The 24,382-nt window shown below is 49.6% G+C and overlaps 1 protein-coding gene across 5 annotated transcripts in view; it reads left to right on the forward strand.

Moving 5' to 3' along the window:
* Positions 1-24,382, forward strand: part of SYNE3 (spectrin repeat containing nuclear envelope family member 3) — a 119,062-nt gene that overhangs the window by 17,076 nt on the left and 77,604 nt on the right. For 4 of the 5 annotated variants that reach the window (XR_002730279.2, XM_023205566.2, XM_023205565.1 and 1 more), the window contains exon 2: positions 23,030-23,187. Coding sequence is in view for 4 of the 5 variants with exons in the window: in XM_023205566.2 (XP_023061334.1) it covers positions 23,044-23,187 (144 nt within the window). In the remaining variant the exon portion in view is untranslated. The remainder of the gene's footprint in view (positions 1-23,029; positions 23,188-24,382) is intronic. The other variant, XM_023205564.1, reaches the window with a different exon arrangement.

The following is a 24,382-nucleotide window of genomic DNA, read 5'->3' on the forward strand; positions in this document are numbered from 1 at the left end:
CGCCTTGTCCTGCTGCCATAGACCCAGGGCCAGCCGGATCCAGCCTGGGGGACACTGAGAGGTGGCTTCTTTGTGTTGAGGGCCTACGGTGTGCCAGGCTCACTCAATGCCAGGCTCTTTGCATGCTTGTGGGTGCCATTGTCATCCTCATTTTACAAATGAGGAAACTGAGGAACAGAGAGGTGAATACACTTGCCTGAGTCACACAGCTAGTAGATGGAGAAGCCAGATGCAGTCCTATTCTATACATACTTCAAAGTCTGTGCCTTTTCTGTCTCATGTAATGTGAATGCTGGACTTAATACTCTTAACTTTTTCTGAAAGTCTAGTGGAACAATGAAATCTTTTAATTTCTAGGCCGGGAGTAGTGGCTCACACCTGTAATCCCATCACTTTGGGAGGCTGAGGCAGGCAGATCACCTGAGGTCAAGAGTTCAAGACTAGCCTGGCCAACATGGCGAAACCCTGTCTTTATTAAAAATATAAACATTAGCTGGCTATGGTGGTGCATGCCTGTAATCCCAGATTTCTGGTGAAATGAATGGAATCCCAGCTACTTGGGAGGCTAAGGCAGGAGAATGGCTTGAACCCGGTAGGTGGAGGTTGTAGTAAGCCAAGATTATGCCACTACGCTCCAGCCTGGGTGACAGAACAAGACTCCATCTCAAAGAAAAAAAAAAGAAAAAAAAAATCTTTTAATTGTGATTAAAATGTAACTTTAAAAGCCTCTATTTTTTTTTAACTGTTAATACCACTTTAAGGAAATTGAAATCTTAGAAACATACCCATGATTTCACTGCTCTGTGATGTTACTTTTTTCCTTTTTTTTTTTTTTTTAAGAGATAGGATCTTGTCCTGTCACCCAGGCTGGAGGGGAGTGCAGTGGCGCTCCTGTCACAGCTCACTGCAGCCTTGGATTCTGGGCTCAAGAGGTCTTTCTAAGGCTCTCTAGTTGTTGGGAGTACAGGCACGTGGCACTGCATCCGGCTTCATTCCTCATCTTTTTTTGACAGTTTTTGAATGATTTGCACAGGAGGGGTCGACAAACTGTGGCCTGCTGGTCAAATGCCACCTGTTTTTGTAAATAAAGTTTTGTTGGAATGCAGTCATGCTCATTTATTTACGTGCTATCTGTGGCTATTTTCATGCTACCATGACAGATTTGAGGAGATGTGACAGAGACCATATGGCTTGCAAAGCCTAAAAGCCTTGCTCTCTGACTGTGTCTAGAAAGTTTGCCAACCCTTGTCCTAGAGTGCGGCGCTTTGCAGTCTGCTCTTTTTCTCTGCAGACCGTACATTATTCTAGGGCGTTAATTTCTCATTATAAATGGCCAGAATATGCCATAGAGTGGGTGGATGTCACAAACTTTCCTTGCTGGACTGTTATATTGCATCTTCTTTTTCTCCCCTCAGGAGAACTGTCACATTTGCACATTTATTATTTATTTAGCAGGCACTTCTATAGCACCTACTGTGTGCCAGCATTTTTCTAAGCACTTTACCAATATTAACTCACTTAGTCTTCAGACCTGCAGTGAGAAGTTTATGCTAATACCATCCCCATATTATAGATGAGAAGGCAAAGTCAGAGGAGTTAAATATACTGGGCTAAGACTGCATAGTTTATTTGGCAGCAAAGTCAGGTTTGAATCCTTAGCAGCTGTTAGGAAGTGTCCCAGGAAAAGCAAGCCTTTGTGAATCCCTGTGTGGGGGACAGGGGCTGGGGCAGTGACTCACCAGGAGTGAGCCCTGCCGGACCCTACCTCGGCCCAGCCCTGGAGCCTCACACCATCCAGATTTGACTTGGCCCTGATCTTCCAGCTTGGGCCAAGTGACCACAAATTTTATTTCTTTGTTTAAAATGGCCCCGAAAAGACGGCCAGCAGCTGATGCTGAAGAGGAAGTGCAGAGGCCTAAGAAAATAATGACTCCAGATCAGAAAAATACCATTTGGGTGTAAGAGTACAAGAGTGGATGGTTGAGCCTGGCAGGAGCTCTGCTTTGTGGCCGGAAGAGTCCACAGCTTGCTCACTTGTTAGATAAATGGTAACTCTGCAAATATTTGAGTTGCCTGGAGAAAACAAAAATGTAATGTAACTATCCAAGAAAAAGGAGGTGGTTCAAGAAAGTTTGTGCTCTTTACTCCATAGAATATTCTGAGCCATTTCCAATGAGAATGTAATGATGGACACCGTGGATTGCTTGTGGCAAGCATGTTCTCAGTCCTCTGTGAGATAGGGGGCCTTAGGGGAGCAGGAGGGAATCCCAGACGTTCTCACCAGGAGAATAAGCTTCCTAAGATTTCATGGAGCCCTCATGGCCCATCCAGGCACCCCCACTCCAATGATGTCAGAGGAGGCTGGTTAAAATCCCCTGCTCACGGAGACATTTTAGAATGTGAATTTAGCCAGGGCTTCCCGCAGGACATTCATGAATGGGTGGATTCCAGAAGATCCCGTGTTAGGAAATGCCATGTTATAGAGACTGGAGTGGAGGCGGGCAGGGGAGGGAGTCTACAGTGTTGAGAATCCTCCAAATGCAACACTCACTTTCCAGAAGAGGAAAGACACACTGAGCTGTGTCAGGGCAGGATGCGCTAATCTGTTTGGTTCGTCTCTGTGATCTTCAACACTGACCACAGTGTCTGGCATAGGCTTTGAAGTAATTGTTATTAAATGAATTAAGCATCTCCCAAGCTTTGGAAAGGAGACAAATTGGGTCTGGCATGGTTCTTGGTCAGAAGACAAGATGACCACAACCCAACTCTCTGCCCATCCACTTAGGGTCCTTTAAGGGCATGGCCTTCTTCTTCTCCCAGCCCCTCTGAGTGGAATGAGAGCTGGGACAGCCCTGGGTTTTGGGGCCGCTGCCCTGTTGAGCTGCTCTGCCTGATTCATTTCAAGCCATACTCTTGAGAGACCCACTGAGGAAGCCTTCGCAGGTCCGGCTGCCACAACCCTAAGCCTGGCTGGCTCCTCGGGCTTGTCTCAGGCTCAGGAATGCTCACAGGGGATGGTCCGGCCTGAGCCGCTGGGGCTCACCCTCCACCCTGTCTGTCTCTCAGTCAGTTGGGAGGGAGATGGGAAATCCTGTTCTGAGTCGAAAAGGAACCCTCCTCCCTTGCCTTCCTGATTCACTTCCTCTTTCTGCCGACATTTTACAGCCTGGCACAGGCACGGGAGCCACGCAGACCTGGGCTTGCTTCTGACTTGGTGCCTCAGTCACTGTCTGACCTGGGTGGTAGAGCCAGCCTCAGTTTCCCCATCTGTCAGGCAGCATGATGACCCCTGCTTTGAAGGTTGATGGGGGCCTTCATGCTGTCTGCCCAGTGCCTGGCATGCAACAGGCCTCACACGTGGGAACTCTTGCCGTTGTGAGTAGCATTTGGTAACGTTTTACCCAACCAACAGGAGTCTCCTTTGGCATCCTAAGCTCAAGACCCAATGATAACCTTGACACCTACCAGGACAATCATAGGGTCGCAGATGAGCCCAGAGCAGGAGATAGGGTAGCAGTAGGCAGGGGACTCCTTAACTGTCAAACAGCATTGTCCAAGGTGGGCCCGGCTGGGCATTTTGCTGGGAAAGGGACTGTAAGGACAGACTGGGCACAGACACTCTTGGAAAGAATGGAGGCTGCTCTCACAGTTCATTAGATATTGGCAAGCTTAATCAATTCTTAAAAAAAGACCCTTCTATCTGAACCCATGGCTTGCTTCTCTCTCTCTCTCTCTCTCTGTCTCTCTCTCTCCCTCTCTCTCTCTTTCTTTCCATTGAGTCTTGCTCTGTTGCCCAGGCTGGAGTGCAATGGCACGATCTCGGCTCACTGCAACCTTCGCCTCCCGGGTTCAAGCTATTCTCCTGCCTCAGCCTCCTGAGTAGCTGGGATTACAGGCGCCTGCCACCACACCCGACTAATTTTTGTAGTTTTAGTAGAGATGGGGTTTCACCATGCTGGCCAGCCTGGCTCAAACACCGGACCTTAGGCGATCCACACACTTCTGCCTCCCAGAGTGCTGGGATTACAGGCATGAGCCACTGCACCTGGCCCCCATGGCCTTTGTTTTGAAGAGCAGGTTTACAACAAATAGGATGCCTTAGGGTTAAACGGCGCCTTGCAAGGCATCTCCTAGCATGTGACTTAAGGTGCCCTGTTGCAAGGGCCCTGCTTGGTCCAATGTGGTTTTCACACCATTGAGCAGATGCTGCCCTGACTGCATGTGGGTCCTGTCACTGAGTAGGCCGTGCTACTCTCTTGCTCACAAACCCTCACTGGCTCCCTATTGCCCACAGAGTAAAACCCACACAACCCTTTGGAATCCTGTGCTGTTCAATACCCTCAACCTGCTCTCCAGTATGGCTTCCTGCCGTCTCTCTTTGTTAATAATTGCCAAGCCCGTCCTGCAGCCTGAACTTGGCCTTGCACTTCCCCACCTCCCAGCTTTTGGTCTCACCAGTCCATCCACTGGTTATGCCCTTTCCTACTTCTCATCTTACTCAGACCCTTCTCATCCTTCACGTCCCAGCCAAGGTGTCCCTTCCTCCATGAGCCTCTCCTGGAATCTTCATCAGAATCATTGCTCCTTTCTCTAGAATCTGTGCCTCTGCATTTAACACCCATAGCACTCTCATTTAGAGCTTATGATCTGGAGAACCTGAGCTTGAAACCTATAGGCCCTAGTGGCACAGCGCCAAGGGCCAGGCACATCTGGATGTGGAAGTCAAACAGTCTTTTTTTTGTTGTTTTAGAGTCAGGGGTCTCACTGTGTTGCCCAGGCTGACTTCAGACTCCTTCCACCTCAGCCTCCTGAGTAGCTGAGATTGCAGGCAGGCACCACCACACCTGGCTAAATGGTCTTAGATTTGAATTCTTGCCTCCCAACTACTATCTCTTGAATCTTGGGCAGGCCATGAAACTGTTCAGCTTCAGTGTTCTCATCTATAAAATGGGAATGAATATTAAGACCTACCTTTCAAGTATAAATTTTTTAAAAAAAATTATCTCAACAAATGCTATCGAATTGAATTGAGTAGCTTCCACAGGGGAGGAGTTTGTTCCGCACCGGAATTCCAAACACCAAATGATGGGCTGTTGGGTTGAGAACCGTGGCACTCAAGGCTATTTGTATGCCACTGAGCGCATCACTTAGCTTTATTTTCTCTAAGGCTGTCCATGGCGGCTGGCTTCCCACAGCGATGCAGCCACTGGTGGCCACCCCTCTTCTCCCAAGCCGGCACTTTGCCCATCCCATGAGGCTGCACTCAGCACCTCTATTGGGAGGCAGAGTTTGCTTCTGTTTGTTTTGTTGTTTGATTCAAAAATTTCGTGCCATTTATATAAGGCCTATAAGACCAGTTTGGATGCTGAAATGGTGTCAGGCTCTCAGAAGCAGTCTGACTCAGCAGCTGGGACAGCTGCAGCTCCGGAGTTCAAACACTTAGGTTCGAATCCCAGCTCTGCCTCCTGGGCAAAACCAGTTTGGAGATTTTATACTCCAGTTATCTCACCTCTCTGAGCCTCAGTTTCCTTATCTCTGAAATGGGCATGATGATACCAATCATTAAAGTTGTCTTAAAGAGCAAGTGCATTAATAAATGCTTGGAGGGGGAGAGGAATATTAAGTAGCACCTGATACCTGCTCAGTAAATGGAACGTACTATTCTCCATTTTGAAAAAAAGATCTCAAGCAGTTTCTTGGCTTCCTTTACATTGGCACCCCATTGATAAGGTGCAGGTTTTAGCTTCCTGGAAGGAAAAACTTCCTTTGAGCCTGAGCTATGTAACAACAGAATAGGCTGCCTGAAGGAGGTAGTGAGCCACCCGTCACTGAAGGTATTCAAGAGTCCTGGGAGCCTTTGGTGGGTATATTTTTAAGGAAATTCAAGCAGAGGTGGTTGGTTAGATTAGGTCAGTTTTAATGGTCCTCCTAGTTTTGGGATTCTGATGTTTTTAAAAAAGTTTTGTTGAGATATAATTCATATAATATACAATTCACCCTTTTAAAGTGTACAATTCAGTGTTTTTTTTTTTTTTTTTTTTTTTTTTTTTTAAATAGAGACAGGGTCTTGCTGCTCTATTTTTTAAAAAAAAAATAGAGACAGAGTCTTGCCAGGGTGGTCTCAAACTCCTGGCCTCAAGCAGTCCTTCCACCTCAGCCTCCAAAAGTGTAGGGATTACAGGCATGAGCCACGTGACCTACCCTCACTGCCTTTTAGTATATTCACAGAGCTGTACAGCCATCACCACAATCATTTTTAGAATATTTTTACTACCTCCAAAAGAACCCCTGCACTCCTTAGCCGTCAACTCCCAATCCTCCCACTTCCCTAGCCCTAGGCAACCACTAACCTAATTTCTGCCTCTGTAAATTTGCCTATTCTACACATTTCACATCAATGAAATCATACAGTACATGGTCCTTTGTGACTGGCTTCTTTCATTTAGCACAGTGTTTCCAAGGTTTCTCTACATTGTGGCATATGTCAGCACTTCATTCTTTTTCATAGGTGAATAATATTCCATTGTATGGATAGACCACATTTTACTTACCCATTTGTTAGTTGATGGACATTTGGGTTGCTCCCACTTTTTTTTGGCTATCATGAACATTTGTGCACAAGTTTTCTGTAGACATATGTTTTCATTTCTCTATATGTAAGAGTAGAATTGCTGGATCCGGTGGTAGCTCTATGTTTTATATTTGAAGAACTGCCAGGCTATTTTCCAAAGTGGCTGCACCATTTTCTGTTTCTGCCAGTATCATATAAGAGTTCCAACTTCCCTACATCTTCATCAACACTGGTTATTATCTTCTTTTGATTATAGCCATTCTAATGGGCGGGAATTAGTATCTCATTTTGGTTTTAATTTGCATTTCCCTGATGGCTAGTGATGTTGAGAATCTTTTCTGTGCTTTCTGGGCTTTTCAGTGTGCTTATTGGCCTTCTTAGAGGTAGGTATGATTTAAAGAAATGTCTATTCAGATCGTTTGCCCATTTTATGATTGGGTTCTCTGTTTATTATTGAGTTTAAGAGTTCTTTGGACATTCTAGATGTAAGTCCCTTATCAGATATGTGATTTGCAAAAATTTTGTTCCATTCTGTGGGACATCTTTTCACCTTCTTGATGGTGTCACTTTTTTTTTTTTTAACCTTTTTTGCCTTTGAAGTACAAAAGTTTTCATTTTGATGATGTCTAATTTATCTATTTTTTAATTTTGTTATTGTGCCTTTGCTATCACATCTAAGCAACCATTGCCTATTCCAAGGTCAGGAAGATGGATGCCTATGTTTTCTTCTTAAGAGTTTTATAGGTTTGGCTCTTATGTGTAGGTCTTTGATCTATTTGGAGTTAATTTTAGTATACAGTGTGATGTAAGAGTCTAATCTCATTCTTTTTCATGTGGATGTCCAGTTGCCCCATCACCACTGTTGGAAAGATTATCCTTTTCCATTGAATTGTCTTGGCACCCTTGTTGAAAATTAACTGTCTGTAAATAGGAGGGTTGATTGTTGCTTTCTCTGTGAGTCATTTTGAAGAAATGGAAGGATCCTTCTCAGAGGTACAAGATAGATCTTGGCCATCACTCTACACTGAGCTGCTGCCAGATCTTGGGCGGGTCTATTTCCCTCATTAAGTCGCCCCATCTATAAAATGGCACAGCTAGATAAGAGGATTCCTAAGAACAGGTCCAACTGTGACATGTTAGCTGGGAGATTTCCACAGAACCTTTCCTTGTTCATTGGCTCACTGGAATGTCCTGTCATCCCGTGAGGCCTACCCCACCACCTGAGATCTACAGCCAGCCTCAAATCTGGGGGCAGTTCCAGCAACTCCCTACCCTGACCTGGCCCCAGAAAAGCCAGCCCTGCCTTTCCAAGAATGTTGATGTTGTGTGTATTTATTGAATAAGCAGCACTGCCCTCCTCCTCTGTGCCAGCTGTGTCCCAGGCCTGAGGATACTGAGGGGATGAGACGTAGCCTCTGCCCTTGAGGGGGACATTCTAATGGGAAGACAGACACATCAACAGATGATGCAGAGCTGAGTAGGGCATGCTGGCTGGTACTGCATGCCACAAGCTGCAGATGCGAGAAGGTGGATGGCAATGCACGGCCTTGCTGATAGGGCCGCAGACCTGGCCACCGTGGTGAACACTTCCTCTGGCCCATATCTGAAGAGTGTCAGGTTGAGCTATGGAGTCAGGCCACCATGGGGAACTCTTTATAGCTCTTTCACCCGCCATCCAGCAGCAGCTCTTGCTTGACTTACGCCTTTGGCTCTGCAGCCAGCCTCAGCATGCTGACCCGGGGCTTGCTAGACACTTGTCTATAAGCTCAGTATAGTTCAGGGTAACAGGAAGCCTCTGCAGCTGGCCTGCCTGAAGTTCAATCTTGGCTCTGCATGCTTTTGGGAAAGTTATTTAACAGCTCTGTGCCTTATTTCCTATCTGTAATAAAGGGCTGCTCATGGCATCTACCTGATAGGATGTTTGCTTCTGAAGCCCTGTATAGTACTGTAGAAAATAGCTGGGCACAGAGCTAGCTCCTGCCAAGGTCTCCAGCTGTTGCAGGTTGGAATTAGAGCTTGGAACAATATAACATTTACTCCAGCCTGCTGTGCATACCATAATTGGTTATAGCCCATGGCTATTACGCATTATAACATGGAAATATGATATAATTAGCCTTTAGGTTGCCAGAACAAGAGATGACGGTGCTAGTCCTTTACACTGGGATAGGGCAGGGCCTCTCAGCAGCATGTATTTCCCTTACTAACTGATTCTGTTAGAAAAAGCCCCAAGGTGAATCAGACGTGCCCCTCTCTTTCACAACAGCCTTCCAACTGAAAGCTCACTCGTCTCAGAGCGGGTGGAAGTCAGGTGTGCACTACTGCTCCCCTCTGACCATTGAGGAGACTGGGGCTTGGGTGCAAGTTGGTGGTGGAGCCCACACTGGAACCATGACCCCTAACCCCATTCCAGAGCCTGTTCTGCCCCCACTCGTGACCTGAAGGAAGCCTCTTATTTTGGGGTTACAGAGTCTGTGCTGAGGCCCACTCTTGCCTCTGATTTCTGCCTTTCTCAGTTCCCCTGAGCCAGCAGCACGTGAAATCAAGGACTAATGAGGGCACAGAGATGTCCCTTCTGGCTCCACACTTCTTTCTTTTCATAAAAAAATAAGCCAGGCCTGGTGGCTCATAACTGTACTCCCGGCTACTTGGGAGGCTGAGGCGGAAATCTTGGGCCCAGGAAGTTTGAAACCAGCCTGGGCAACATAGCAAGAACCTGTCTCTAGAAACAGTCAAATAAAAGAATGCTTTCTGAGTACCTACTAAGCACCAACCGAGGTAGGTATTGTAGTTTATATTTTCCAGATGTATCTTTCCATTCACAAATGTGTATGAGCACTTACTGTGTGTCAGTAGCTGTTTCATGCCACGTGTTGTGGTTAAAGTAGGCAAGGGCTGTGCCCAGAGGCAGTTTATGTTCAAATGAGAACAACAGGCTCAGAGTTCAGAGGAATTGGACTGGAATCAGGTCCCTGAACTCAAAAGTTGTTGATTTCCAATCCTTATTCTAGGAGACCCCCTGGCAGCTTCACGAGTTGTTCAGAAATTCCAGGCCCTACACAGGAATCTGTCTGGGACCTGCAGGAGATGGGAGAGAGGCCCTGTGGATGTGCTGCTGGGGAGCTCAGAGAGCCCCATCACCTGTGGGTGACTCCATTTGTCTTCTGCTTTTACTGGCTTTGGCTATTGGTTCATGGTGCTTGGTTCTGTCCTCAGAGAGTTGCCTGCATTCAGGAAATTGGCTGGTAGCACCCTGAGAATTGGAGCAGGTCCCTGTTGGCCATGTGTCTTTGTCACTCAGTCACTCAGCTGCTCACCCCCTTAGCCTTCAGCCAGCAGGCCTGGTGCTGAGCACAGCAAGGAGCTTTCAAGGAGGAGATCCCTGGGAAGCGCTCAGCACAGAGTCTGGGAGTTCAGCTAGGCCGTCCTACACCACAAATGCCAAAACCCGGGAGAAATGCAAGCCACAGTGAGCCAGCATGGCATACCTACCAGAAGGGCTAAGATGAAAAGACTGACCTTACAGTGTTGGCAAGGCTGTGTAGGAACTGGAGCTCACACATGGCTGCTGGGTATGTAAAGAGGTGCAGCCACTTTGGAAAACAGTTCTACAGTCTCTCCTCTCCTCTCCTCTCCTCTCCTCTCCTCTCCTCTCCTCTCCTCTCCTCTCCTCTTTTATGAAACAGGATCTCCATATGTTGCCCAGGCTCATCTCAAACTCCTGGGCTCAAGTGATCCTCTCACCTTGGCCTCCCAGAGTGCTGGGATCACAGGTGTGAGCCACCACACCTGGCCTTTGGCAGTTTCTTAAAAGTGTAAACATACACCTAGCATGCAATCTAGTCATTCCACTCCTAGGTATTTACACAAGAGAAATGATAGCATATGTTCACACACAGGTATTCATCACAGCTTTGTTGGAGACTGTCCATCAGTGGGTGAATGAATCCACAATCGGTGGCACAGGAATGCTATGGAATAGTACTCAGCAACAAAAAAGAACGAACCACTGATACAGGCAACGACACGGATGACTCTCAAAGTAGCCATCTTGAGTGAGAAAATCAGACCCCTCTCTCTAAAAACAGTACAGTTGACCCTTGCACAATGCAGGGGCTAGCCCCTTCAACAGTTGAAAATTTAAGTCTAACGTTTGAATCCCCGGAAACTTAACTGCTATAAATAATATAATATAGTAATATATTATAATTATATAGCTATAAATAATATAATATAATATATACTAAATAATATAGTAATATCATTTAGTAATAATAATAAAGTAAGCTAGAGTTAAGAAAATGTTATTAAGAAAATCATAAGAAAGAGAGAATATATTTACTGTTTATGAAGTGGAAGTGGGTCATCATAAAGTTCTTCATCCTTATCATCCTGATGTTGAGTAGGTTGAGGAGGAGGAAGAGGAGGGGTTGGTTTTGCTGTCTTGAGTGTGTCAGGGGCGGAAGCTGTCTGCGTATGAGGGGACCCACACAGTTCAAATCTGTGTTGTTCAAGGGTCGCCTGTATTTTCTGTGTCATCCCATTCCATTTATGTACACAACTCTAGGAAATGCAAACAAATCTACAATGACAGTCAGCAGATCAGTGGTGACTGGGACAGGGTGTGGGTGGGAGGTGGAGCTCTCAGGGGAGGTGGATATGTTCATTTTATAGATGGGTGTTGGCTTTATAGGTGTATATGCTAAAACTTATTCAATTGTGCAGTTGAAATATATGGAGTATCTTGTTTACCAATTATACCCCCAACAAGGTGGTTTAAAATAATGGCAGCTCCAATCTCCAGCCAATCAGTCAGGAAGGTGAACCTGCCACACCCCCCTTCAGGGAGCTCCTGTGGTTCGTGCCAGCAACATGGACAGTGAAACACGGCATCGTGGTGGAAGTGCCGGCTCCGGGTCTCACTCTATCCCTCACCTTGCCAGGCCTCCCCAAGCCTTGGTCTTCTCATTAAGAAATGGGAACAATAATAGGACCTACCTCCAAGGTGTAAGAAATATAAGAAAGAATATAAGAGAATATGAGAAAATCATGTCAAATGCTTAGTAAACGTGTCATAAATGGCAACAGTCACAGGGCCCCGTGGGGACCCAAAGAAAGGAGGAGTCGCTTCTACCAGGGTAAGCAGAGGCTGAAAAGATTTCTCCCCTGCACCTGCAGTGACTGTGAGCTGAAAGAGAAGGGAAGAGTCAGCTAGAGGCAGGTGCAGAGGGGCGGGTGGGGCGGAGTAGGGGAAGGACTCTCCAGGCAGAATTAACTGGAGCTGTGGCACCCGGACTCTGATATTCTAGAAATGCAGGCAGTGGGGTACAGCCGGCGTGCAGCGCAGAGAGCACCCTGGCTAGTTAGGACTGTAGGGCTGGCAGGAGGCACTGTCCTTGAGGGTCCAAGGAACACTGACTTTATCCTTCAGGCTGGGGTCCCTCACCTTGGGGTGTCAGGAGGATTTCTCTGGAGACCATGAGTTTTATGTGAAGTTTAAAAATTTGTGTGTAATAAAAACAAAAACGTTTAAACCCTATATTTTGGCACAGTCCTTTTCAATGGAAAGACATTTTCATCCAGTAGAAGGCTGTCATTTCTCAAGTCTGTGTTGATAAGAGTACAGTCTGAGGATGTGTTCTTGTGCAGCCGTAATTTTGCTTTAAAAGGGTCTGTCCACTGGCTGCTGGGGTTTAGGGTCGAGGAGGACTGTGGTGAGGTGTGTGTGGTCTTTGTGCCATTCCCGCTTCTTTGGGCTGCAGTTCAGATGGCCCAGGAAGAGGGAGATGTCTGGGAAGGCAGGGCCAGCCGGCCAGGCAGGTCTGGGGGGTTCACGGAGGGTCCCTCTGTGGGGAAGACTCCTGTCTGAGAAGGCATGAGGCGCTGGTGGGGAGGGTGAGGCCTGGCACCTCTGACTCCCAGGGCCAAGAAGACATTGGGAGAGGGGTGGGGGATGGCCTGGGGGACAGGCGTCAGTGCCATGCTGTCAGGGGTGCTGGGTGGGTCACTGGGAAAGGTACAGGCAGGTGCAGGGACCAGGGGTCAGACATCCTGGCTGGTTCTGCCTCACTGGGCCAGATCTTCTTGAGGGTGATGGGGACCTGGGGCCTGGCTCAGTACCTGGGATTAGCCTGGCCCCAGAGCATATGGGAGCTGTCCTCTGGGGCCAGGGTCCTGGGGATTTCATCTATGGGCACTGGGGAGTGTGTTTCTGCTGCAAGGTGTGCGGTCGGGGAAGGGCTGCTTTCCCAGGGCTTCCAGAGGGCACAGCCCTTCTCCCTTCTGCCTGACATGGTGCGGATGGAGCTGATAAGGGGTGGTGGGGGTGCAGTGGACCTCTTGAGTGCAGGCTGCTGTCTGCACCTCTGTCCCTCCCCTGACCCTTGTCCCAAATCAGACTCTGCTGGTCCTCAGGGTTGAGGTGGGAGAAGTTGCATTCATTCATATTGACTCAGAGCAGGCGCTGAGCTCAATGGGGGAGGTGAAGTGGGGAGCAGGAGAGATGAGGGGACAGATATTTATAGTCCAGTGGGATCCAGGCTGAGATTGACATCTGCATAGGAGTGGCCATGGCTGGGTCAGCCATTCAGGGAAGGCTTCCTGGAAGAGGAGCCATCTGAGCTGAGCCTGTGGGGATGCTGGGTATCCTAGAGGGAGTGGTGTAAGGGGAGAGGGAGAGGAGACAGCCTGGCGAGGGCAGAGGGAAAAAATCGCTGAGCATTTCAGCTTTGCTGGGAGGTCTAGGGGCTCTGGGGCAGGGGTGGCCATCGGAAGGTGGGGTTGCAGAGCTCCTGGCACCTGTAGTTTAGGGAGTCCTGTCCTTGGTCGGGGAACAGCCAACTCCCTCAGTTTACCTTCAGGGCATCTGAGGAATGTGTGCGTTTTCACCCTCAAGTGAATGCCTCAGGTCTATTGATTAAGGTGGCTCCAGGGAAGCTGTGTGAAGTGAAGCCCATTGGAATTTGGGGAGGGAGCCAGCAGCCTCGACTCACTCCGTCCTTCTCTGAGAGGAGGAAGCCTGCTCTGCTCTTCAGAAACAGAAGTGACTGATGCAGCTGACGCAAGAAGGGCAGGGGTTCTTTGCACTTGTATTGCTTTCTGATTTCTAGTCTTGGCCCACATGGACTCAAACCTAATAGCACCCAGCCCCAACTGCCCCCCACACCATGTGGATGAATTTGCCAAATACACACGCCCACGGTTAGAATCATCTGTTTTCGTCTACCAGAGCCTGAGACGTCCTCCAAGCCCACGGTTCTCAAAGTGAGGTCCTGGAGCAGCAGTGTCAGCGTTACCTAAATACTCATTAGAAATGCAAATTCTTAGCCCCCACTTTTATACATTGGGGGTGGGGTCCAGCCATCTGGTTTAACAAGCCCCCCAGGTGTCTCTGAGGGAGGCACCAGTGTGAGAATCACTGAGCGAATCCACCGTTCCTCCAAGGATTTTGGTTTTGTTTAAATCACAACTCTCAGTGAAATATATTCTACATTTATACATATGCAATGCATCCATCCAACAAGCAAAAGTCTCACAAAACAGTATTTATCCTTCGTCCCTGAGAGGCACTGTGATATTTTTCATTCTATTCTGTCATCTTTCCTTACAAAGCACTTTTGATCAAGACCCCTGAGTTGATTTCACAATCCATGTGTAAGTCACACTCACAGTGTGAAAAACCAGTTCCAACCCCGCTGCATTAACTGGCCTGTCCACATCACTCCAGTGGCCCATGGCACTCAGTGTTCCAGCCAGGCTGGGACCTGTGCCCTGGTACCCTGCCCAGTGCTCTCTGACCTGCAGCAGACAGCCAGTGCCCTGCCTGCCTGCCCTCTGACCTGGCTCCACCCACACTGCCAGCAGCCCCTGTCACTCTGTGGCCAGGGCTCCTGGGAGCCCCCTTGAACCTGCTGGGAGCCGTCCCCTTCACAGTCTCTGGAGCCTGAGACAATCACACCTGGTCCCAAGAGCCCCACCCCTTGGAGCTGCCCACCCTGCCTTAGGAACACACCTCTGCAGCAGCCTGGCCTTCATCCCTGCCGCAGCTGGGGACCTCTTTTTATCTTGCACCCACTCTGCCCCCTCCGCTCTGTCCCATTTCCCTCTTAGCTGCCCTGATGTCTTCTCTCCCTGTCAAACACCTGTATTTGTGTGTTGCTAAGGCCAGCACTCCGGGGTGGAAATCCTGGCGTCCTCCAGACTGTGCCTGGGGAACTTGGGTTTCATTCATCGAATAGAGACTGGAAATGGGTTCCGTGGTCGGCGTATTTGGAAAAGGAGGTGCATCAGAGAGCAGCTGGCTTTCCCTACCAGGCACCACTGGTCTGTGACAGCGGGGCTGACTTAAAACGGCTTTGGGACCACCTGCCTCCAAAGCAGTCCCTGACCAGTGTCCTTTGTGACTGTAATTGTAGAGTGGGCCTCCCAACCCCTTCCAAGGTGGGACTTCTTGTGTAACCATGCATAGCCGGTGGACAGAGGGCAGTGTGGCCCTGCAGCCCGCATGGCTTTGGTACAGTCCCTTAACCTGCCAAGCTCTGTCTGCTCACCTCTAAGACGGAATGAAGCCCAGTAATTGCTCCTCGCTTTGGATTAGCTGCCTGGCAGAGTTGCTGTGAGATTAAATGAGATAATGCATGGGCGCCATCATTGAGTTCCTATCCCTCCTTTCACACACTTTGTTCTGAGAGTCACCTTCGGCCAGTGCCACAGAGGAGAGGATTGCCAAGGTCCGTGCTCTTGGGGCAACCTCCTCTGCGATAAATAAACAAAATTGTGTTCCCAGAATCTGCTGGAAAAAGCTTTGGGATTAAGACCAGCTGTAACTCAGTGCCTGAAATTCCATCCAAGCATAAGAGCAGTGGGAAAGAGAGGATAAGGGTGGGAATGTGTGTGGCAGGGCAGGAATGAGTCACAGGACAGCGAGTGAGTCACAGCAAGTGAGCACACCCATGCCAGAACTCTGGGTCAGCTCGTGGTGGGCGGCCCTGGCCAGCTTGACAGAGCAGGGGCACCAGGCGGTAATTGCTAATGGGGCCTGCCACGGGCGCTGGGGTTTACCTGGGTCTGAATCCCAACGCTTTCTAAGTTCCAGAGCAGAATGTCAGTGGGCAGCTGGGTTGGCACAGGGCTGGAGTGAGCGGGCACAGTGTGACGGAGGCTGCCTGGCAGCTGGGGGGCTCAGCTGGTTGTCCTGAACTCTAGATTCTTGAGCTGCAGCTCAAGATAGATTTCTGCCCTGGAGTTACCTTCCTGGAACTCAGCAGCTCCCACTGGGGTTCTGGGAGGGACAGGGAGGGCCGTGGAAGCCGTGTGGCACTGGGGGATTTAAGAGCAAAGAGTTTAGACTCAGGTCATCTTGGTTCAAGTCTTGCCTCTGCTACTTAGCGTCCCGGTGACTTTGGGCAGCGGTGTTAGTGTCATTAAACCTGTTTTCTCAGCTGTAAAGTAGGGATAATATGAATGTGTCACTGGGCCTATGTAGGATAAGTGAGTTAATACCTACAAACCTTTTATCATATGGTCAGGCACATGCAGAACAACGGGTAAATGTCGGCTTTTACTGTTGTTGATGGACCCGGGTTCATCACTTTTCAGCAGGCTGTTTGCTTCTCCGAGTCTCAGTTTCCCTCTTTGTAAAATGGGACAAATAATGCCCGCCACATGGCAGTCACTCCCTGAAACTGACGTTGCCCCTTTCTTTGCTTGGGAGGGGCTTGGTGTCATGTTTCAGGGGTGTTCACTAAGGAGATTGGGTTAGGTCCTGAGCAGGATTCTTGGAGCCTCTGGATCATTGAATGACAAGAAGAATTACAGTGGTTTCAAATTCCCAGATAATATTAATTAATTAATTTATTTATTTTGAGATGGAGTCTCAGTGTCGCCCAGGCTGGAGTGCAGTGGCGCAATCTCTTCTTACTGCAACCTCTGCCTCCCAGGTTCAAGTGATTCTCCTGCCTCAGTCTCCCAAGTAGCTGGGATTACAGGCGCATGCTATCACACCCGACTAATTTTTGTATTTTTAGTAGAGACGGGGTTTCACCATGTTGGCCAGCCTTCTCAAACTCCCGGCCTCAGATAATTCGCCTGTCTTGGCCTCTCAAAGTGTTGGGATTACAGGCGTAAGTCACCGCGCCTGGCCCCAGAGAATTTTAAAAACTGCTGTTAGGATGTTGGAGGGATTGAGGCAGAGGTAAGAACCTAGTCCTCATGGGGTATGAGCCCCTTACCAGTGGCACTGCAAAGCCAAGTAGGGGCCCCACCCCGCACCCCGAGCTTTGAAGAGCCAGGGAAGGGGAAGGGAGGGAGAGAGGTCTGTGCCCAGCGACCCCAGGACACAGGGCCCTCAGCCCCAGTTGGCAATCCATGTGCTGACCCAGCAGGCGATCTGCCTCAGGCGTTTTTTCAGTGCCAGTATCTTTCCTTCCTGCAAGACTGGTCCCCCAGAGACCAAATTGCATCTCGGCCAATTGCTTTCAGGCCCGGAATCAGGGCAAAGGGAGCTGATGTCCAGACGGACATTCACAGTTACCCGATGGACCACAGGGGCAGCCCTGGCCTAGGGGCCCACACATCTATTTCTCCCTGTCCTCTGCTCTGCCCTGGGTCACAGGAGAGCTGACCCCCTGCAGGCTGCATTGTCCCAGCTCCCCTATACTGGCTTCTGGCCGGACCAGAGGTAAGCAGTCGGCTGGGGGCTTCTCTGACAGCCTCTTATCTGACAGCCTCTTCTCTGACAGCCTCTCCACTCCGGGTGGCGTCTCCTGCAGCAGATGTATCTCCTTTGGGGCTCTAGTTCCTGCTGCTCAGCGGCCCCCAACACGGGTCTAGTAACATCTAACATCACCTCCCCACCATGTCTCTCCAGCCTAGGGGCTGATCTTTGGGCTTCCCTTTGTCTCCTTGCAGCTTCTCAGCTCCTCCTCCTCATTACACCCTCCTGGTTCGTAGCTGGACTCGGAGGGGCTTTGCTCTGCTGATTGGACCTTGACTCACACGGGGTTGCTTTCCTCCCAGGGGCAGTTCTATCAGATGCCCTTCACCATGGTAGGTGAAGTTCAACTTTGTTTTGGAGTCAATATGGTCTAGTGAGAATCCAGGGCTTCAGAATCCAATAGAACAAGGTTTTAATCTCAGTGTTACTGCAAGCGCCTCCATGCCCTGGGTCAGTGACTGCAGTCTGCACATTCTTATCCAGGATCTTGGAAGGTAACAGCCGCTCCTGTGCCCTGGGCACCTATTACCGCTCCGGGCACCTATTCCCGACCAGGTGCTCCCACAGCTGCCACAGTCAGCCCCACAGCATTCTCAGAGGTAGATGCCCCTGCTGTGCCTGGGGGTGGGGTGGGGAGGAGACTCTGCCTAGGCCGCCAGCTAATGGGCCACAGAGCTCACCTGAGACCAGCCCCGCTGCTCCCCTCTCTGCTGCTCCTGAGATGGGCTGGGGCTGCCTTTCAGACCGGGATGCAGGAGGCCCAAATGGACAAGGGCCTCACATGGTGTGGGCCTGTCATTATTTCATGAGTGTTAGCACCTTCTCTTCCAGGGCTGGCCTTTTTTTTTTTTTTCAGTCTGCATCACGTTTGCCAGTATCTCCGAGTCAACCACATGCTTCCTTATGACATTTCAGCTCCTTCAAAGTGCTCTGAGCTTTCTTTATGACTCAGATTAAGGTGTCCCATTTTGAGAAGATGGCTAAAGCCTGGAGCTCAGATTCTGGAAGCTTCCTGTCCTCTCCCAAAGTGCATCCTTGCTGTCCATTCCTGGGGAGACTGTGTCTCCAGCTGTGCCCACAGGCCTTATCCACCTCCGGGAGACTGGCTGGTCTTCTAGGCCCATGGCTTTTGACCCAGGTTCTGTGTTCTGAGCATGTGCTGAGTCTCAAGCCTGCCTCATCATCCGCTCTAGCTCGGGGCTTTCCATCATGAAAAAAAAAAAAAAAAAAAATCACTTCTCTTCCGCTGTCATTTGTGATAACCACATCGACGCTGAAACCCAAACCCAAGGCTGTTTCCTTTCTGTCTCCTCCATACATCAGTGCCAGCATGACCTAGAAAAGGTCAGCACCCTCATGGCCAGCCCTCTCACTGACTCAGTGGGGACTCAGAGACACGCCTAGAGCCCCACTCTCCCACTGCCTGCAGCCACACCCCAGGGATGTCCCCAGGCAGGGCTTGGAAACAGAAATTACTTTTTTTTCTTCTTTTTACCCCCGAGCACAGTTATTTTGCAATATTGTTTGGAAAATGCACAGTGCCTTTTCTTTTCTTTTTTTTTTTTTTAATGCTATCTCCATTAACCCGTCCAGAGATGAAAGTTCTCCCCTCCCAGAGAGGCATGCTGGCTCTGCTCACTCCTGCAAGCTTTTCTCGTTGTCCCTGGCCGTGTGTATCTGCCATCTCTGCAGTGACCCCAGTGGCAGCCTACCTCTGAGGGCAGAGCGCTTCCCTCCTCCACCCACCCTGGCCTGGAGCTGTCTCCCACCTGCCCCCTCCAATGCCTAACCCTTGCCAGCTCCAGTGCCCTCAGCAGGCAGTGCCTCCCAGCCACCTTCCTTAAGTCAGGTGACAACCACTCCTTTGAGGTCCGGTGGCCCCTGACCTCCTGTCTCAAAGCTCGTGCTGGCCTCACTGTAGCTGCCTTACTGCGCGTCCATCCCTGCCCTCCAGCCCTACTGCACTGGACATGGAGCCTCACCAAGCCAGAGCCACACTTGGTCTGTCTCCACATCCTCAGCACCTGCACTCAGCAGCCACTTGGTGCACTGATTCATTAGTCTATCAGCCGGCAACCCAGTTCCTATGCTCCCCCAACCTCGCGCTGGTGAGACAGCTGCTGTTGGGTGGAAAACCCTCCACCCAACAACTGTGTGTTTGGTAAAAAGGAACTATTTCCAAGCATGGTGTGTGCTTCGGGCTCTGGGAAAATTTTAATTTAATTTAATTAATTAATTAATTAATTTATTTATTTATTTTAGAGACAGAATCTCTCTCTGTCATCCAGGCTAGGGTGCAATGGTACCATCATAGCTCAATGCTGCCTGGACCTTCCGGACTCAAGTGATCCTCCCACCTGGCTAATTTTTTTTTTTTTTTTTTTTTGATAGGGACAAGGTCTCACTATGCTGCTTGGGCTGGTCCTGGGCTCAATGATCCTCCCATATCAGCCTCCCAAAGTGCTGGGATTACAGGCGTGAGCCACTGTACCTGGATGGGTTTTTAAATTAATTAAATCTAGGTGTTATCTCCATTTTCCAGATGAGAATATGGACATCCAGAGAGGTTAAGTGACCAGCCAGATGCCACACAGCTAGTGAGTCATGGGGTCTTGACCACTGGGACCAATTCTAGATCCTTCTGGCCTCATGGCTGGCTCTTTCTCAGACGCGTGCCTTTGGGGTCACTTAGCCAGCTAGCTTTGCTGCCTGCTGGGCTTTCCTCAGTTTCTGGTTGTAGCCTTGGACCACCTGAGGGAGGGGCTGGCTCACAACAGCCTATAGGCCAAGTGTCCTTGTGGTGTGTTTTTGTCTAGCCAGTGAGCTAAGAATGGGTCTGACATTTTCAAAGGGTTGTAAAAACAAGGAAGACAATGCAACAAAGACTGTATGTGGCCCGAGACAGCTAAAAATGTTTTCTACCTGACCCTTTACAGGAAGAGTGTACCTCTGCCAACAGACAGTGTCCCCTAGACCATTCTTCCTTGCAAGGGGTTCAGGGATTGACCAGCGGCTGTGCAATGGTTGTGGGAGGCTGGCTTACCTCAGCCTGCCTTAGAGGGAGTGGTGACACAGGCAGCAGTGCTCCAGGCTGGCTGAGGAGCCGTCTGACCGGCAGAGAAAGGGAGGACCAAGAGCAGTCTGATGGTCCCAGGGCAGAAGCTAGTCCCCAGAACCTGGCGTGCAGAGGTCACAGTAACATCGACCCTCTCAACCTACAACCTCAGAGGTCCCTCAGAGACTCTCTGTTCAACTGTCCCTAATACCACATGAGGTGGTAAAGAAGCTCCTCTGAGAGCTTCTTCAGAGCAGTATAGTGTCTACTGTCTGCTTATTTGATGCTGTGGTCGTAGCATCAAGTCTGGCTCCTAGCATGTGCTTAAGTCTTATGTTTCATTGAACTGAAGCAAAATAGGCAGAATTGGCCAAGAGGAGGCTCAGGTCTCCTGAACTCTGCCTGCAGCCTCGCCCAGCCCACAGTTTGGTTGGTTTGAGGCACCCCCGCCTGCTCAACCCCACTGGGTCCCTGGGTTTCATCTTCCATACCCTCCGGACACCAACCACTGAGCCTCAGAGGCCACGGGCGTTGCCAACAAGAAGGGATGCTCTAAAGCCTCGCTGCCCATTGATGATTAGAGCACTGTCCCATCATCTGAGACTCAGCGGGACTCTTCTCTGTCCCTCCCATTCTTTGCTTAATAAAAATAAAAGCTGAGTTTTTGGAAGCCAGTCAAGTCACACACTAGCGGAGAAATTAGAGCCAAAACAAATACATTTAAATGCTTGAACATCCAATGTGCTTTTCAAGTAAAGCATTCAAAGGCAGGGAGTGGCTACAGGGAACATAGTCAGTTGTTACAAAAAAATCAAAACAGGCCTGAAGGGAAAGCAACTCGTTGGGAGAATCACAGGACGGGTTTCCAGAGCACAGCCCGCTACGTCGCCTGCCTCTCCCGGCCAGCCCGCGTCCTTTGGCCCAGCACGCATCTAATGGCCTCTTCCACTTTCTCCTTCTCGCTCATGGATTCTCCCCTGAAGCTTCCTCTGGCCCTGTGCAGGGCCTGGGGAGGGTGCCCAGCTTCCCAGTAGACACGTACTAACTGATGAGTGAAGACAATTTTTATTTTTAATCGTGATGATTTTTACTGCAATGTAATAAAAACTGTAATGTAAATTCTAAGTGCTTAATAGAAAAAAATAAGGAAAAAAAGAAAACTTTCAACAGTGGTCCTACCCATCTCAACCAAGTGGCCTTCAAGGTCACTGTGCCAGGGAGAGAGAGGCCTGAGGGGTCCCATGGGATGTGCTTAAAAGCCAGGCCTGGAAGGGGCTAAGGCCACTGCACACAGCCCCAGCTTGATCACATAGACCATTTAATGGCAAGACGTCTCAGCCTTTTTCTTGAACTCCTGAGCTCAAGCGATCCTCCTGCCTAAGCCTCCCAAAGTTCTAGAATTATAGGCATGAGCCACCATGCCCAGTCCTGGCCTTTTTCTATGAGTGTAATTTTTGTTAATGTTTTGTTTTCTTTTACTAGTTGTTGAGCTAATATAAAATTTTGTCTCTTTTTTGGTATTGCCATTAGATCCTACAAATTCCCATTCACGAATTCATTTTAAGCCTCCTTTTTGCTGGCTGCATAATATTCTAAAGTGCAAGTGTACCATGACTTACTTAAGCAATCCCTTATAATTGGGCATGTGAGTTTTTTCTGGTTTTGTTTTGCCATTTTAAATAATGCCGTGTTGAGTTTTTTGATGTGTTAAACTTTATACCCATTCTGGGCTCATTTAGCAACATCGGCCTTACTCTCTATAAGGTATTGTGGGAGATTGGAGGATAAATGAGATAAAGTCCCTTTAAATAAAATGCAGATACAAATAACTTTAGTTCAAAGCATTTACATGGTTGCTATACTCAGACTAGAGCAGGAATATAGAAGAGCTTTGCCTGGACTTACTGGGCTTTAAGAAAGTCACAGGAGAAAATCTGAGACTTTGCAGCCATAGTCCAGGGGAAGTCAAATGGACAGTCCAGCAAAAGGGGTCTCTGGTGGGTGACCTATGCCAGCAGCAGGTGTTACCTGGGGTGGGCATAGCAAGCAGGTTGCATCTCAAGCGTTAAGTTTGTTTTCAGTGGTTGTGAGGAGTACTGCACGGAGGTCAGAGGGGGCGGCTCAGTGGGTAACTTTAGCAGCACCTGCCCATGGACCCAGGTTGGTGGAGCGGTAGGGACGGTATGCACCTAACACGGCCATCCCCAGCCTGAGAGGTTCATCTCAGGGAGAGCTCAGGCTGGTGTCAGCTTGGCCCATGCCCAGAACTGTGTTCCTTAGGTTGAGGCCTCTTTGAGCCATTCAAATCAAGACCATTATGGGTCCAGACATTTCGGACTGCAGGTTTTGAGGTCCTCTTTTGGAGAGCGTGCAATCTGAATAGACAGACGAGAATTGCCTCTGGGCCCCAAGCTGGGAGAACAGGAAGCAGGGAACCTGGGAGGCCGAAGACAAGGCAGTTTTGCCAGGCTAGAGCCCTGGACTGCTTCTCCCAGAGGCCAGACCTGTTTTCCTTCCCTGCCTAATTCCAGTCCTGACAAACGCACCCACCTCTGGTCATATTGCCCGACTAGGAGCGCCAGGGGAGGGTTGGTGGTGGGAGTGGGCCTGTCCCAGGTGTCCTGCCGGGGGTCTCTCCACAGCCCCCTACATTCCTGCCTGTTGACCTGATCTGTGGCCCTTTCTTAAGCCCCTGCAGGTGCCATGACTCAGCAGCCGCAGGAGGACTTTGACAGGAGCGTGGAGGATGCCCAGGCATGGATGAAGGCTGTGCAGGATCAGCTGCAGGTCAATGACAACACGCAGGGGCCCCGCGCGGCCCTGGAGGCCAGGCTGTGGGAGACAGAGGTATGCAGAGGCGTGACCTCAGATGGCCCTGTGGTCTTGGCCCCGTCCTGCCTCACCCTCAGACCTCAGGTTTCCTACCTGTTAAAGGCAAGGGTGGACTAGACCAGTGTTTCTCAAACTCTCATGTGCACACAGATCTCCTGGAGATTTTGTTTAAGTGCAGACTCTGATCTGGTCTGTGGAAGTGAAGCCCAAGACTTTGCTTTTGGCAAGTTCCAGGTGATACCATTATTGCTGGTCCTTGGAACACACTCTGGTGATAAGGAACTAGAGCCTGTCCTCTCACCCTGCTGTCCCTGCAAGGGGAATCTGTGCAGCCAGGTGGGTCCCCCAGCCCTTGTTGGGGGGCTTCCCACCCCTTCTCTGCTTCTGCCTGGTTGGGGTCCCTGCCAGATCTGGATTGGCCAAGGTCTTCCCCCAGAGGAGCGGGGAAGGGGCTCTGCCCAGCTAGGAGTGACTTCCTGAGCTTCTCCAGAACCGGAGTCTGGCTTTACCCACCCCACCTGGCACAAGTCCACGTAGCACTAAGTGCTGGTGCCCAGTGCCTGGCCTGGCATCGTGGTGCCCCTCTCTGAGGGTGGGTTGCCCACAGCCTGGGGACAAGAGGGAAGAATACTGAGCTAAGAGTCAGCAGCTGGAGTTATAATCTCCTTGCTGATGCTAGACTGCTGTGTGACCTTGGTCAAGTCTCTGTCCCACTCTGGGCTTCAGTTTTCCCATCTGTAAATGGAGCAGTTGACTTACACACCTCTGGGGTCACATCCATTTAGATATTCCGTAATTCTAATTTATCACCCAACAATGGTTGCTCGTAGTTGGGGGGTGCTGCCTTCTCCTACAGCAAACCAGCCACCCATCCAGGCTGGAAGCAGCGGTGACCCCACAGCTGGTTCCTTGTGTGTTTCCTTTGTGTGTGTTGTCCACTGTGCATCGTATTGCAAATATCTCATGCCCTTGCTGGAAGTGGACAGTGGGAATTAAGAATCCTCATCACCTTTCTGAGTCAATGTTTGATTTCAATGTCACCACCACATCCAGACGCAGGGGCCATTGTCTGCCTTTTGCAACTAGGGAAATGGAGTCTCCTCACACCGTTTCCTGTGCCAGGAGAGCCCTGTCACTCACGTTCAAGCTCTCTGCTGTGCTCCCTTCGCCTTCTGTTTTGGGAAGATCCCTCACAGATCACCCAAGAGTG

The sequence above is a fragment of the Piliocolobus tephrosceles genome, chromosome 6, assembly GCF_002776525.5.
Source record: "Piliocolobus tephrosceles isolate RC106 chromosome 6, ASM277652v3, whole genome shotgun sequence".
In the NCBI taxonomy this organism is placed as follows: Eukaryota; Metazoa; Chordata; class Mammalia; order Primates; family Cercopithecidae; genus Piliocolobus; species Piliocolobus tephrosceles.